The sequence below is a fragment of the Talpa europaea genome, assembly GCF_964194135.1.
Source record: "Talpa europaea genome assembly, chromosome: 11".
NCBI lineage: Eukaryota > Metazoa > Chordata > Mammalia > Eulipotyphla > Talpidae > Talpa > Talpa europaea.
The window spans coordinates 38,876,983-38,893,502 of NC_140078.1; the positions used below are offsets into that span (position 1 = coordinate 38,876,983).

Genomic DNA, 16,520 nt, shown 5'->3' on the forward strand with positions numbered 1-16,520 from the left:
TGGTTTCCCTTCCTTCTGGAGCATTATGAATTTCCTCTGTAAATAAACCTTGCTGTTGGAAGTGTGCTCCTGTTTACTGGGGCCACCCTGACTGACACAATTCCAGCTCATTGTATGAGGGCAGTATACCCTTGAAACCCCAAACCAGAAAAAGCCCATATGGGAAAGAACAATCTTGGGCCAGTCTTACTCATGATCATAGAGACAAAAATTAGGAACAAAACATTAGAAACACACCAGAAATCTAGATGATCATAGCTATAAGAAATATAGCTGATCATAGCTATAAGCTCAAAATTTTCAAAAGTTTAAAATGAACATACAGGAAAGTAGCTTTATGGCATTGATTTCCTCAATAAGACATCAAAATTGCAAACCATAAAAAAATCAATACATTCATTCCATTAACATTAAAGATTTCTTTTCACCAACAGAACATAACTCAAATAAACAGACAAAACCACAACCCAGGAAAAGATACTGCAGCACATAATATAGGCCCACAAGAAGAATAAAGAAACCAGAGGGAGTGCAACAAACAACCTTCTCTCTCACCTGAAGGTATTAGAAAAAGAAGAACAAACACATCCAAAAGACAGTAGAATAATAGAAATAATAAAATTCAAGGCAGAAATAAATGGAGTAGAAGTAAAAAGACAGTCCAAAAATTAATGCAACCAAGAGCTGGTTCTTTGAAAAAATAAACAAAATTGACAAATGTCCTACAAGACTCACTAAGAAAATAAGGGAGAAATGTCAAATGAATACAACCAAAAAGGAAAGATGCTGAAGAATTACAATAGATGCTGAAGAAATTCAGGGATAATTAGACTACCCTCAACACTTATACACTAAAAAATTCAATAACCTAAAAGATATGGACAAATTCTTAGAATTATACAATCATCTGATACTGAATAGGGAAGAAATAGAAGCCTGAACAAACTAATGACAAGCAAAGAAATTGAAAGAGTAATAAAAATTCTCCCACAGGACAAAAGTCCAACACCAGATGTCTTTAAATGTGAATGCTACCTACCAAACATTCTAAGGTGAACTAATAGCTATTCTGCTCAATTTCTTCCAAAAATAGGCAGAAGGAACATATGGAAATACATTTTATGAGTTCAACATTACTCTAATAGCAAAACCAAATAAAGATAACACAAAAGAGAAAAGTACAGATCAATTTCCTTAATGAATACAGAGGCAAAAATCCTCAATAATATCTTAACAACATAATTCATCATATCAACAAAAAGGAAGATAAAAGCCACACGATTTTGTCAATAGAAGCTGACAAAGCATTAGATAAGATTCAACATCTGCTTATGATGAAAACCCTCAAAAAATTGGGTAAGTGGAGCATATCTTAACAAAATAAATGCCATTTACAACAAACCCACAGCTCATATTATTCTCAGTGGTGAAAAACTGAGAACTTTCCCAATAAGATTTGGTATAAGACAAGTATATCTACTCAGCACTACTATTCAATGTAGTTTTGAAAGTCCTGCCTGCAGCAATTAGACAAGAGAAAAATATAAAAATAATACAAATTGGGAAAGAGGTGTAAATCCAAACTATTATTACAGATGACATGGTAATTTGCATAGGGAACCTTAAAGACTCCATGGGAAAATTAATTGAAAACAATAAAACATAGCAAAATGTCAGGGTATAAAATCAACACACAAATATCAGTTGCCTTCCTATAAACAATGTGATAGAAGAGGAAGAAATGAGGAAAGCAATCCCATTTCCAATCACACCAAAAAAATCAAATACCTGGGAGTAAACTAACAACGGAGGTCAAAAATCTATACAAAGATAACTATAAGACATTGTTAAAAGAAACAGAAGTTACAAAGAAAAGGAAAAATATTCCTTGTTTATTGATTGAAAGAATCAACATTATCGACGTGGTCATCCTTCCCAAAGCAATGTACATATACAAAATAATTCCAATAATAATAATAATGGCATTCTTCAAACAATTGGAATAAACATTATTGAAATTCATATGGAGTCACAAAAGATCCCTGAATAGCCAAAGCATTTCTCACACAAAAAAGAAAAAGAACCAGAATAAAAACAGACACCCAGACCACTGGAATAGCATTGAGAGCCCAGAAGTAAATCCACACATATATGGACAATTAATCTATGACAAAGGGGCCATGAACATACACTGGAACAAGGAGAGCCTGTCCAATAAATGGTGTTGGGAAAACTGAGCAGCTACATGCAAAAGAAAAGACTACTCTCTTACATCATACACAAAAATCAACTCTAAATGGAGAAAAGACTTGGAAGTAAGACATGAAACCAAAAAATACATAGAAGAAAATATGGGCACAACACTTTATGACATAAGTTTCTGTCATGTCTTTAAGGGATTCATCCCTGACAAAAAGATAAACAAAAGAGAACAACTGGGACTATATCAAACTAAAAAGCTTCTGCTCAGCAAAAGAAACTAATTAAAGTGAAAAGACACTTTGCTGATTGGGAGAAAGTATTTGCATGCCATACATCTGACAAGGGACTGACATTGAAAATCTACAAAGAGCTCATATAACTCAACAAAAAGAAAACAAATAACCCAATCAAAAAACAGACAGAAGAGCTAAACAGACACTTCTCCAAAGAAAACATACAGATGACAATCAGGCATATAAAATAATGTTCACCACTTATTATTAGAGAAATACACATCAACAACACACCTGTGAGAATGGCCCACATTGAAAGATCAGAAACAACAAGTGCTGGTGAGGAGCTGGAGAAAAGGGAGTCCTCCTACACTGCTGGCGGGAAAGCATCCTGGCATTGCCCACATAGCCAAAAACAATGACGGATAAAGAAATCCTATGAATCAATGGAAGACAAACAATCAAACAGAAAAATTGGCAAAGGACTTGGAACTCAAAGACCTGAAGTTTGCAAAAGAGTCTTGGTTTTGTTCAGATTTTGCTGCTGGTTACTGCTTTAGGAGGATAGTTTACTGTTCATAGACAAACAGCAAGATAGCAAAAGACAGAAGCAGTGAGCACACAGCAATATGCAGCACCTGCATGAATTTCATTTGCTTTCAAAATGGAACCTGATCCTTATTTAAATGTGGACTATTTAGCAGCTTATAAGCCACTGTTTTATTATGAAAAACATCTGCAGAGATGAGACCAAAGGCTGCATGAGGATAATGGCTTGCCAACAAATCCCTCTACCTTTTGGGTTCTTGTCCATCCCAGTCTCTGAGTTGAAGTCCTGTGCAGACAGCAAGAAAGCTCAGCCTCAAGGCATTTCTGAGTTTTAAAACCTCATGATCTCTCAGGTTTCTTAGTCTGGAAAGAGAAGATGCACACTGGGCCTTTGGGGGTGATGTCAGCTTCAAGCCACCTGTAGTCCCACCTCATGACTGGTGACATTCTGCTCCTGCTGTTGGCCTGTTCCCCAGGACAGCAGGCATTTGCAGCCAAGGTCATCCATGTTCTGCTGCAGCCCCAGGCATGAGTGCTCAGGGCTGCCGTGGGCCTGTCGCTGGTCACCTGGGCAGTGGTCCTCTGAGCCTTCCTTGGGAGTATGCAGTCGGCTGATTTTTCCTTTCCATAGTGGCTCAGAGGAGTTCCTGGCAGCAGGTAGACTTTCATATAGATTTGTTTCCTGTCTGGGTTATATCCAGAGAGCAGCCAGTCTATGGCAGGACTATTTAGGGGATAAAAGCAGTTCTACAACCCCCCCCCCCAAAAAAAAAAAAAACCCAAAAAACAAAAAACCCAAGCATAAAAAACCTCAACAAAAGCAAACCATAGACCGTAGAGGGAAGTACCCAAGGAGATCAGCTCTGTGGTTTGCCAGGGCTTATTTGATCTCCCAGAGTGAGATAATGCACCATAGCAGATGTAGTGTGACATCAAGATGGTATCATACCGTGACCTTTCTTCACTTCAATGTCACTCCTTCCAGGGAAACACCACTGTGATTTACCTCAGTGGCACTGTGGCTGAAGGGCTGGAGGGGGGCATGCCACAGCAGGTAGCCTGAAGCCCCAGGGCGGTTCCATCTGCTTCATTCTACGGCCCAGGAGCTCTCCCTTGTTATTGAAACACCCCAAGAAGCTGAGTCCTGTGTGCCAATGTGCCAGGTACTTCTGTGCTATTATAATTAACTTTTCACAAGCCTGTGGGATATCTACTATTTTCACACTGATTTTATAGATGAGGAAACTCAAAGGGAGAAGTAACTGCTGAGCCACAGTCAGAAGGCTGCCTCCTTCCTCACCTCTCACCTTGCTCTCTGTTAATCCCACCCTTCACAGTCAACCCCTGCTGGCTGCAGGGGTTCTGGACTTAGCCCAATTTAGGGAGTGGGGAAGATACGCTCTACCCTCTACCTGTCCTGGAACATCCTGGTCTCCTAAGGCATGGGCTCCCATCTAGTAGAAGACCTCCAGGTCCCCTCCCACTTTGAGGAGCAAGGACATCCCACTTTAGGTTCCCAGTCAGAGGGGTAAGATGATGAGCAACGTTTCTGACCAAACTGATAGATGGTCTGTGCAGGCCAGAGGTAGGGGGAGTCAAGGATGAGAGGGTCATCCAGGGTGGGGGGCCAGTGAGGAGCAACATGGAGATAAGGCCAAGGAGTGAATTAAAAGCCACAGAGGGGGAACTCCAGGTCTTAGACTCCTCAACCCATACAGACAGAGCTTTACTGCTTGCAGTGACAGATACATTTTCACTGTTTCCTGAGAGTAGCACTGACAAATTGCAAACCTGGTTTGCTCAGGCACAACCAGTAAGGTGTGCAGCTCATAGAGGGATCCCGCTAGGTGTTCCCATCTCATCCACATACTATGCACCCCTGGCTGATTTAAGGTGACTCCCATCCACTTGCCACTGTGGTCCTGCTGCCAAATTCAGCCCATGAGATTGGAGGCCAGGTCTGCTGGGTTCTTGGGAAAGATGCTTCTTCTTTAAGATATACTATCAGCAAGACAACCTATCTTCCTCTGGGGGATGTGGCAAGAGTGAGAGGGTGGTCTGGGCGTATACAGGAGGACGGGGGCAAGATGCTGGTCTCATTCTTTTCAAACTTGCACCCATGAGGCTTTGGCCAAAGGCAATCCTTTCTTACTCAGTGCCCAGGTACAAGTCATGCAGATGGGCACAGTGGTGGCAGGAAGGGGGACCTGAGTTGAGTATCTGTTCCATATGATGCACTATTCTTATTCCCATACATACACACTCCATCCATCCATCCATCCATCCATCCATCCATCCATCCATCCATCCATCCATCCACCTGTTCACCCATATACTTTTTTGTCAACCCATATAAACTGCCTTATTGAGGTATTTATTAACACATAATAAACTGCACATATTTACAGTACATAACTGGAAGAGTTTTAGCATATGTATCACCAATGAAAGCATCACTACAGTCTATCCAGTGAGCACATCTATCACCCAAGCCTTTCCTCAAACTCCTTTGCATTCCCTCCTTTCTGCACCTCCTTATTCCATGGACATAAGCAGTCCTGCTATTTCCTATTATTCATACTATACCCAGAGCCTTTATTTTCCCCTTATTTTATTACCACGAATATAAGCAGTCTGCCTAAATCACACTTACGCCATGGAAACAATGAGACTCCCTGTTTTCCTCTTATCTCATGGCTGTATCTGGCCAATGCATTTTTGTATTACTCAGTGGAAATAAACAGGTCCTCCATTTCCCTTATTCTGTGGGCATGTCCGGGCCATAGCAGGGCTTCTATTTCACTGCTATTTCATGCATGTAACCAAGTTCTCTATTTTTTCCTTTTCCATGAAAATGTCCAGAGGCCATCATGGGCTTCTTATTTCCTCCCATAAAATAGACTTAGTCAGCTCCTGCTTTTTCCTTATTTCATAACTTAACCAGGCTGCGTTATTTCTTCAACTTTCTTCCTATTATTGACATCTAGGTGTCCTTTTATTTCATGGAAACAACTAGAACTCACATTTTCCCCTAATCCATGAACATTATCAGGCTTAATATTTTCCTCTTTGTACATGGACCAGAAAGGTTCCTTCTTTCCCCATCTTCCATGTACACAACCAGGGTTTTTCTTATGTTCCATGGACATGACCTTATTACATGGACATAGCCACACTCCTGTATTTCTCCACTTCCCAGACATAAGCCTCTTCTTTTCCTTTTATCCCTTGGACATGATCAGGGCACTTTGCTTTCCCCTTTATTCCATGGATATAATGAGATCCCCCACTTTTTTATTATATGGACCCATTTTATTATATGGACCCATCTCCTCATTGCATGGAAATCAGGTCTAATATTTTCCCTTTCCATGGATTTTATCAGGCTCAATCTTTCTCTCTTAATTCATGAACACATCCAGGTTCTTTATTTTCACCATATTTCATAACTAGGGTCCCTATTTTACACATATGCCAGTGACACAATATTGTTCTCTTTCTCATTTTATGGACATTAAATTGCCACCTTCCTTGGAGTGTTTTCTGAGAATATAACCAGACCATTTTTTTCCCCTTTATACCGTGATCTTTAACAAGTCCCGTTTTCCTTTTATACCAGGGAGAGTGCTAGGTACTATTTACTTTGGAAATCATCCATCTGTCTATCTTCCTACCTACCGACCTATCATCCATCCATCCACCCATCCATACATCTATCCGTCCATCCTCCTGTAATTTCCTCTGACTTGTGGATGTATTGCTGCTCCCTATTTTCATCTTATTCCATGGATATTATCAGGTCACTTATTTCTCCCTTACCCACACATACTACTAGACCATATGTTTTCCTTTTATCCCATAGACATGACCAGGGTCCTTATTTCTCCTTAGTTCATGTTCATGCTCCCATTTCAGCCTACTCCTGGACCTAACTAGACCCTAGTTTCTCCTTAGTCCATGGGAATAACCAAGATGCATAATTTCCCTTTAGGATAGAATTGATGAGGTCCCTTTTTTCCTCCTATTTTTCTGGATATATTCATTTTTCTTTTCAGGGCTGTGGCCAGGGATCTTCTTCTTCCCTATTCCATGGACATAATCTGGCCCCCTACTTTACTCTAATCTAGGGTGTGGTAGATAGAATAATGGTTTTCTAAAAGATTCACATCTTAGCCCCTGGATGTTATGAACATTACCTGATGTGGCAAAGAAGAATTTTGCAGATGTGATTAAGTTCAAGGTTTGAGGTGCACATATCATCCTGGATTTTCCAGGTGGGACCTACTTGTCAGCCATGTATCCTTGTAAGAAGGAAGTACTCGGAGATTTGATGCAGAAAAGAGCAGAGGAAGTCATGTGACCAGGAGATTGGGGTGATGTGGCCACAAGTCAAGGAATGCAGGCACCCAGTGGAAATGGGATATGAGGAACAGAGTCCCCCCTAGAGCCTCTGGAGGGGGAACAGCCCTGACTTTTTCACCTTGTTTTTTGGTCCAGTGAAAATGGCTTCAGACTTTGGACATCCAGAACTACAAGAGAATAAATTCTGTTGTTTTAAGTCATCAAGTTGGTAATGATTTATCATAGCAGCTTCAGGAAACTAATACACAGAAACACCCACATTCCTTGTTTTATTCTTATTCCATGGACATTTTAGTGGGTTGATTTGTGTTCCTTCAAAATATAGGTCCTAACCCCTAGTACCTGTGAATGAGAATTTATTTGTAGTCTTTACAGATCTAATTAAGTTAAAATTTTAAGATGAGATCCTACTGGACTTAGGATAGCCCTAAATCCAGTGACACGAGTCCTTAAGAGAGGAAGGACAGAGAGATTTGAGATGCAGAGGCAGAGACAGAAACTGGAGTTATGCTGCCAGGAGCCAAGAGGTGCCAGGCCCTCTTTTTGTCTTATTCCTTGGCTATTTGGACATAGTCAAGGTCTATAATTTTCTTTTATTTCATGGAAGTAAGCAGAGACCCACTCTTCTCTTACTTTATGGACACAGCCAAGCCTCATATTTCTTATTGTTTCTTATTTTTATGCTCTTGGTATGGTTTTTTTTTTTTTTAAAGATTTATTTATTTATGCATACAAGAACTGGGGTACAGGCCAGAGTTGTGGGGTGTGAGAGGATTCACCAGAGACAGAGTGGGGAGCAGAACAGGCAGATCCACTGAAATACACTGGAGGGGAGTAGTGGGTGAGGAGAGGTCTGCTGCACCATGTGGGTAGCTCCCTGGCCAGCTGGAGTTCGAACTCATGCTGCAGAGGCTGTGGATAGCTTCACAGTGCTGTGTTTAACCCCTTGCACCACCAGGGAAGCCCTATTTTGAACATTTAACCTTTATTCTGAAGTAATTTCTGACTTACCAAAAGACTGCACAAGGAGCGTAAATTGTATTTTTTGTATGCCTTTTATCCTGTTATCCAGATGTTTAAATCATGCGTGATTATAGTGCAATGGTGAAAAGTAGGAAGTAAATATTCCTAACATACTATTAGCTAATCTTCAGACTATTTAAATTTTATCCAACTAACATTTTTTAATTTTTTTCTGGAGCAAGACTCTATTAGGATCCCACTTTAACAAGTGTTTTTTAACATAAGGAACTCTTATGGGCTTCTGAGTGCAGGTGAAAGTGTTCATCTTGGCATATGGCACCTTAATCTGAAGGAGTGTGAGAAAGCAGCAGAAGCAGGGAGGTCACTCTGACACCCCCATCTTATTACTCTTTTTCCTTAAACTGCTCTTGGGAGGGCCCCTCACTGTACCAGGAGGAATGGAGCCATCCTCATAACCAGAGATGTGGGAGTTAGAGCTGAGAAGGTTATATAAACAAACCTGTTACTACTTTACCAATTACCACCCACAACTCAAACCCCTTTGTTTTGTCAAATTTTTACAAATTTATTGTTTCTCTGTCTAAAAGGTATAAAACTTCCTCCTCTGGTGACTTCTTTGGGTCTTCATTAGCTTGTGAAGTCTCGAACATATAGGTAAAAATTTAATAAAATTTATGTGTTTTTCTTTTGCTAATCTATTTTATGCTACTTGAGTTAAAAGGTCCAGTTCCAGACCTAAATAAGGTATAGGGACATTTTTACTTCCTTACACAGGAAACCTTCAGGGGCTTTCAGGATTAATTTTGAATAAACCTCAAGCCTATTCCTCCCTCACAGGAGACAGATTACCTCACAAAGCCTCACTGGGGTCACATCAAGATATAAAATACTAATGCCAGGACCTGCAGGCACAGTAGGATCCAGCAGACAGAGACTGGTGGTGAGTAAGTGACAAATGAGCAAACAGAACCTGTCTTTAGAGGGAAGAGTTGATGGCTTGTTAGATTGTAGGTAAGTAGAACTTACCACACCCTGTTCCATGTCCTTGATCCCTTATATTTTAGTCCCAATATCACCTTCATCACAAGCCCTCCCCAGGTCCCACTAATGGCCCCCTCTATCCAAAACATCAGTTCTTTTTTTTTTTTTTAAAGTGATGGTATGTTTCTTTTTTAAAAAAATTAATTTATTTATTTTTACAAGCACTGGGTACAGTCAGAAGCGCGGGAGGGTGAGAGAATTCACCAGAGCCAGAGTGGGGAGCAGAGCAGGCAGAAGGACCGAAGTACACTGCTGAGGGGAGCAGCGGGCGGCAGGAGAGGTCTGCGCGCCATGCGGGACCCTCCTCTGGTGGCCGGGGAGCAGCCGGGGATCGAACCGGCGCTGCAGAGGCAGCGGGCAGCTTCGCAACCCAGCACTCAACCGTTGCGCCACCGGGGAGGCCCCAAAACATCAGCTCTTAATCATAACAGTGGGAGGGAATGCCCTGGAGCTTTCTTCCTCAATAGGTGTGAAGGCAGAGGCAGGGTCTCATCCACTCTGGCAAATATTTAGAAATTTTACTTGCTGAATTACCAGGTGTCACAAAGTTGTTGAAAATGAATCTACCTGAGAGTGGGATGAGCAGCCATACAGGCAGATTTCCCCAGTTGGGCTTTGGTCAAATTGTGGTCAAGGCCTTGAAGGATGAGGCTCAGGTTCAAGTGTCAATCTCTATTTAAATGCAGGCAGGCATCTTTCTCCTTGGGAGAGTGACCACTGGGATCCCACCGACTCCAAAAGTTACAGTGGATAGGAGGTTTCTGGGGCTACAGAGATGGCAGTTGGATGCTGGAGGAATCCCCTGCTGCTGCTGCTGACTGCCTTTATCCTGGCGGCCACGATGAGTCACTTTGAAGAATGGAAAGGGTTTCAGGAGAAGCCCATGAGCAAGAAAAACATGAATTCAACACTCAGCTTCTTCATTGAAAGTTACAACAACGCTAGCAATGATACCTACTTATTTCAAGTTGACAAGCTACTCCGAAGTCAGGTGCAGGTATGTGACTCATTTTCTCTGCACATGGACATTGCCTCCATGCTTACCTATTCGGACACATGAGGTCACAGGATGGTTCCCAGAAGAACCAAGCAATGGCTTCACCAAGTTGCAGTGGGGGTGGCTTCACTGAAATGGTGTGATTTAGAGTTGTTCAGACTCCAGTGTTGCCTTAGCAATCCTTGCAAAACTCTAGTCTAAGGGCTGGAGTGGAACCCTAACTCTGTGACACTTTTTTTTTTTTTTAAGATTTAAAGATTTATTTTACTTACTTATGCATACTAGACCTGGGGTCTAGGCCAGAGGTATGGGGATGGGTGGGAGAGAGGATTCACCAGAGACAGAGTATGGAACATATCCACTGAAATACACTGCTGAAGGGAGCAGTGGGTGAGACAGGAGAGGTCTGCTCCATCCTGTGGATTAGCTCCCTGGTCAGTGATCAAACTCATGCTGCGGTGGCTGATGATACTTTGATAGTGCTGGAACTTTAACCCCTGTGCCACTAGAGAGGCCCTCCGTGACACTTTGAAGCAAAAATTTCCCTTGAAAGTCTCAATTGTTCTTCTTGGGAAAAATCTTTCATTTTAAAATTAGGGCCTACTAGAGTGACAGCAGAAAAGGATGATTATGTTTTCTTTAATGGTTTCACTTGCCAAAATATAATCATTCTTTGTAGGTTCCCTTCAACAGTATCTTTTTTCAATGTTTGGGACTGAAAATTGAAGTGTAGACCTTGCCTCTGCTCTACAGTACTCTGACATTACGCAGAAGGTTTCGTGGCACTCTCTTAGAAACCTGGAATTACACAGAGGGTCTTGAACTGTTCTATAGAAATCCGGAATTGCACAGATGACTTTTACCTGTGCTCTACAGAAATCTTGAATTAAACAGAGGGCTCTAACTGTATGCTACAGAAACTTGGAATTATGGGAGAATGTTTATTAAGGGAGGAGAGCTGGGGAATGAGGCATAGGCTCAACCTATTATCTCTCTTTTTACTTTTTTTTTTTTTTGAACCATGTCAATTCAAGATGAGAGAGGAAAGAAAAACTAAAAACCACTTTTGTGGTTCAATTTTCCCTCAAGATCAGATAATAAATTATATGTCAGGGAGAGGCAATAAGACATCTTATTGCCAGATTCAGAAAAAAATAATTGACAAGGAGAAAAAGGATATGACCAGATAGAACAGAAGCAGAAACTGGAGAAACCAGCCCAGGTGGGGACAGAGATGCAGATCAGTGTGATAGAAAGAACTCCCCACATTGCAGGCTGTCCCTCTCTCTCTCATGCACTCTTGCTGCAAGATGGTGGTTCAGCAGAGTCAAGAGTATTGAGGTGACTTGGCCATAAGGTGGCGTCCATCCACCAAAGTTCTTATCAAAGGTGGCTTGTTCTTTCTAAGGTATGAGAATCCAATGCTTATCTTGTGAAATCAATCCATTGTGGTAAATCGTTACCTCTAAAAAAATTGCTAATGAATAAACTGTTAATGCTATTCAAATGGATGAGTGGACAGTTTACGTGTACCCCTTGATAGCTGGGTGATTTGGGAGAGCAGTCCCTGAGTATCCCCACACCTGCTTCTGCATGACTGTGGACTAGAGAGAATTACACTTAGTGAAATAAGCCAGATGGAGAAAGACAAACATCATATGATTTTACTCCTCCGTGGTAAATAGAGAAAACAAAGTAAATGAGACAAAATAAATTTGTACTATATGACCAGTTAGTGGTTACTCTAATGGAATGGGAAATGGGGTTGGTAAATCAGGACAAGGGGGATCATCGCAGGATAAAACATAGAATTGGATATTTAGTGGTGAACTTACTGCTGTATGTATGTACACATTTATTCTCAGCAATGCAATCCTAATACTTAATATTATGATGCAATATCACCAATTAAAAAAAACAGGTACTAGTGGACACATTTGTATTATTATGATTATTTCTAATAATATCGATTAAGTTTGATAATGAGTAAGAAAACACTTCTCACATTGGAGTGTTAAATTGATAGTCAATGTTTTGGGGTCTCCATTTACAGAGTGTGCCCAAGCCCTGCAAGATGGCAGCAGGGCGGGGAGTCCCTGCAGCCTGAGGCTCTGCCATGGACCCTGGTGTCAAATGGTGGTTGCCCAGCTGCCCTCTCCTGAGGTTTTCTGGGGTGTTCTCCTCCTGCCGCCAGTGTAAGCATTTCTCCCTCTACTGCCACTCCAGAGAGTGCCAAGCCTTCTCCTTTGCTGTGGTCGTTGTCATTGAGAGGAGAAAGCAGGGAGGTTCTGGAAGCTGTTCTACTTCAGTGCAGACCTCTCTAATCCACATGTCTACGTGGAGAAGCCAGCTCTTTTTCCAATGGGTAGCAATTTCCAACGGTAACAGTTTTCCAAGCCACTTTCCAAAGGGTAACAGTAATCACCAAACCAATTGCTGGAGATTCACTTCTGGACATGCTGCTTCTCTGCCACAAAAGTCTTCCTCCAGTCTTTATCCCTGGCATTTTTGCAGTCTCACTCTTAGACAGGAGTAAAAGAAGACAAATCACAATAGAAATAACCTTGGCCTGCACTGTCCGTGGTTTAAGCAGTGAACATTCACATACACCCAAGTTGGAAATTGTTACTGTTCTCCCCATTTTCGAGATGAGGAAACTAAGACTGCCAATCACTGGCTCAATGCCCCCTGCCTTAGTAGATGGGGATTGTGCCCCCCAAATCACTTGAATTCTTAAGCCAATGTTGATTGATGTGTTGCTCAAGTACCCCCCATCAGGTTGCTTGGGAAGGAGAGAAGAGAGGAGGACATGGACCAGATGTGGCCCTGTGAAATCGGGGGGTTATTCTGTGGTTGCTGGGCAACAAAACTCAAGTGTTGTCTCCCTTAGCCCAAAAACAGACAGTGAGTAAATCCAAAGCAGGGGAATGGGCTCAGCACACAGTGGGGACTGAGCTGCCACGACACATTCTCCAAGAGCCAGGCTTTTGGCAGATGTGCTTGAACAGGGACTGTGGTTCCTGGGACTCCTCCCTCTGCCCTAGATTTTCTTGGAGAGAGCCAGTGGCTGGATGTGCGGAGTCAAAGCTAACTGCGACTTTCCTTTTGGTAGCTGACAACAGGAGTGGAGTATCTGATCACAGTGAAGATTAGCCGGACCAAATGCAAGAGGAATGAGAAGAAAAGTCAGCCTTGCCGCTTTCAAAGCAAGGGGCTGAAAAAGGTGTGTGGTAGCATTCAGTTGAGAAGGACTCATGATCAAGAGAGGAAAAGTAAAAAAAATGAGAGTAATCGGACATGGATAGCTTTTCCTATTGTGTGGATTAGGAGAGGCAAGGCTGGGCCTGACCATCGGGATCAGAGGCATCCTGGGGTTGTAGGGAGGCTCTCTAGTTGATGGCACAGCCCCTGCCCCAGGCCTCGGTGCCCCTGGACTCCTGCCCAGTGATCCACTCCAGGCCTCCAGGCGGCAGCAGTGTATTTTCCTTGCGGCTGCGTTCTGGTCTGGGCTCACACTCTCCAGGACCCAGAGGGGCAGTCCAGTTTCCTCTTTTTCTTCCAATCTCACCTGCCCCTTCCTGCACTCCTGGTGCCACCACCTGCAAGGCAGACACTAAGGTCTTTCCCTGGGCCCAGGTCAGCTGCAGGAAGGTGGGCATTGGGGCAATGTCACTGTGTTGAGCTGCCTGCCCTGCCTTCATCTCAGGGTCCCTCGGGGACTGCTGGCTCCAGTGGCTTGGCAGGGGGAGCACAGGGTGACTCTCCTGGCTGGGGCTTGGTCCCCTTCTGCCCCTGACATGTGACTGCTGGCAGATGGCCCCCAGCCCCAATGTGCTCAGTGCGCAGTCACACTGACGGGTCTAGACTCCCCAGGTGAGGGCATGGGGGGTGGGGGCAGGTTTTTATTCACCTTCAAAACATTTTTCGCTGAAAGCTGATTGTCTGTTTTTTCAATCCTCCCACAGAGTTTCATTTGTGATTTCTTGCTATATACTGTGCCCTGGATAAAGTTTTACGAGCTCTGGAACAACTCCTGTCTGGAGGCCTAAATGCGTTCATGCAGAGATCCTTAATAAAACCTTAGGCTGAAATCTGGTGTACTTTCTATTAATAGTCTTCTGAAAGGACTTCCTTCTTCCCTGTACACTCACTCACACATGCACACAATCATATACATAGGCATGCCATGCATGTGCACACTCAGATATGTACTCAGAGTCTCATACACACACTCATGTGCTCACTCACATGGACTCATTCATTCATACACAGAGATACACTTATACACACACATTCTCACATGCGTATTCCCATAGACACACACAACTCATACATGCACACACATCTACTCCTGTATACTCACACATATGCAGTCATTCACATGCACACACATGCACATGCACTCACACATACATGATTCACATGCACACACTCGTAATGTACATTCACACTAATTCACACATATGAACTCACACTAGGCATAATTCATGAATTTGTACTCCCACACTCCCACACAGCATGTGCATACTCACACATGTTCTCATACACTCACACATAGCACACACAGCACACACACACTCACACTCACATTCACACTGTATCTATCTAACAGTGTTTATGTGACCTGAAATTTGAGTAGAAGGCTATCAACTCTTTGGGGGAACCTCATAATTTTCTTCTACTGCAGCCCATATCTTTGAGACTTTTCATGATTTAGGCAAATCCTGACCTTTGGCCCAAGGTTGGGGAACTCTGCTTGTTCCCCATGCAACTCTGTGACTGACACGTATCTTGTGATTGTCTCTGAGGTCCCCAAGTCTAGCCCCCTTGGTTCAAACATTCACTAAGAGGACACCCAGACCTCAGCACATAGTCATCCTCATAGCTATGATTTATCACAGTGAGAGGATACAAGACAAGATCAGCAAAGGAAAAAGGTACAAAGGAAACCAGGCTTCAGCTTCCAGAGTCTTCTCCCTATGTGGTCACACAGGACACACTTGATTCCCCAGCAGCAAATTGTGACAGCACATGTGAAATGCTGTGGACCAGGGAAGCTCATTAGATGCACAGGTTTTTCATGGGAGCTGGTCACGAAGCAGCCACTGCCAAGTAAAGAACTAAATTCCAGACTCCATGGAGGAAAGAAGTGTTCTGTATAAATCACTTTGTTCCTATGGTGTAGATGGTGTGAGCTCCTCTTATTCTCAGGAAAAGTTTTTTTTATCAACGTAGGAAACTTGACCATCCAAGTTCCCAGACTCCAGCGAAGGGCAACTTTGCAGGCAGACCTCACCAAGGCCTTCAGCTGGTATGCGAACTCTCTTCTTCATGGAGGTCTTGAACCTCCCCTGTGCTCATTGCTGGTTGGATGAGATCTATCAGGTCTTCCTCATGTGATTCCCTGTCAAGCGTAGAGAAATGCACACTGATCAGAAATGGGGAGCAGATAGGGTTGAGACCTCACCACTGCACCATAGGTCTTCTCCCCAGGACTCTTCCCACCCACACAGCTTGGTAAAATACTATAAAATAATAATTTATCTAATGGGCCTCCCTGGTGGCTCAGGCAGTTGAGTGCTGCACTGTTAAGCTGTCCGCAGCCTCTGCAGTGCCTGTTTGATCCCCACCAGCCACGGAGCTACCCACATGGTAGAGCAGACCTTTCCTGTCTGGTCCACTGCTCCCCTCAGCAGTGTATTCACTCAGTCTGCCTGCTCTGTTCCCCGCTCTGCCTCTGGTGAATTCTCTCATCCTCCCGCACATCTGGCCTGTACCCTGGTTCTTGTATAAATAAAAAAATCTTAAAAAAATAATTTATCTAGCTATTAATGGCAGTCTGAGTGAGCATTTCCAAAGGGGAAGTGTAAGTGCACAAACAAGAACCTCAGATTTGCATGAGAGGCTTGAGGGTGATGGGAGGGTAGGGGGAGACAGGAGTAACCACTTCTGCTGATCCAATGTCACCAAGGACTGATTGGTGCCTGCACTGACCTGCTGTCTCTTCAATGGCCTTCTTAAATGGCCTGCTCAACTGCCATTTTGGTTACATGCAATATGGCATTCCAGTACAAGATCAGAACAGCCTGGTCAATCAGTTATTAGACTTGAAAAGAATGTATTATACTAGACCCTACAAGGGTTCTTTCAAA

General features: G+C 42.9%; 1 protein-coding gene across 1 annotated transcript; it reads left to right on the forward strand.

Annotated features, from left to right (window-relative positions):
• Positions 1–10,146: 10,146 nt before the first annotated feature.
• LOC311180047 (cystatin-like 1) lies at positions 10,147–14,417 on the forward strand (the record flags this gene model as incomplete). The annotated part of the gene is made up of 3 exons (XM_084247723.1): positions 10,147–10,368; positions 13,481–13,591; positions 14,334–14,417. The coding sequence occupies 3 exons, from the start codon at positions 10,147–10,149 to the stop codon at positions 14,415–14,417; spliced, it is 417 nt and encodes a 138-aa protein (XP_084103849.1).
• Between the last annotated feature and the right edge of the window lie 2,103 nt (positions 14,418–16,520).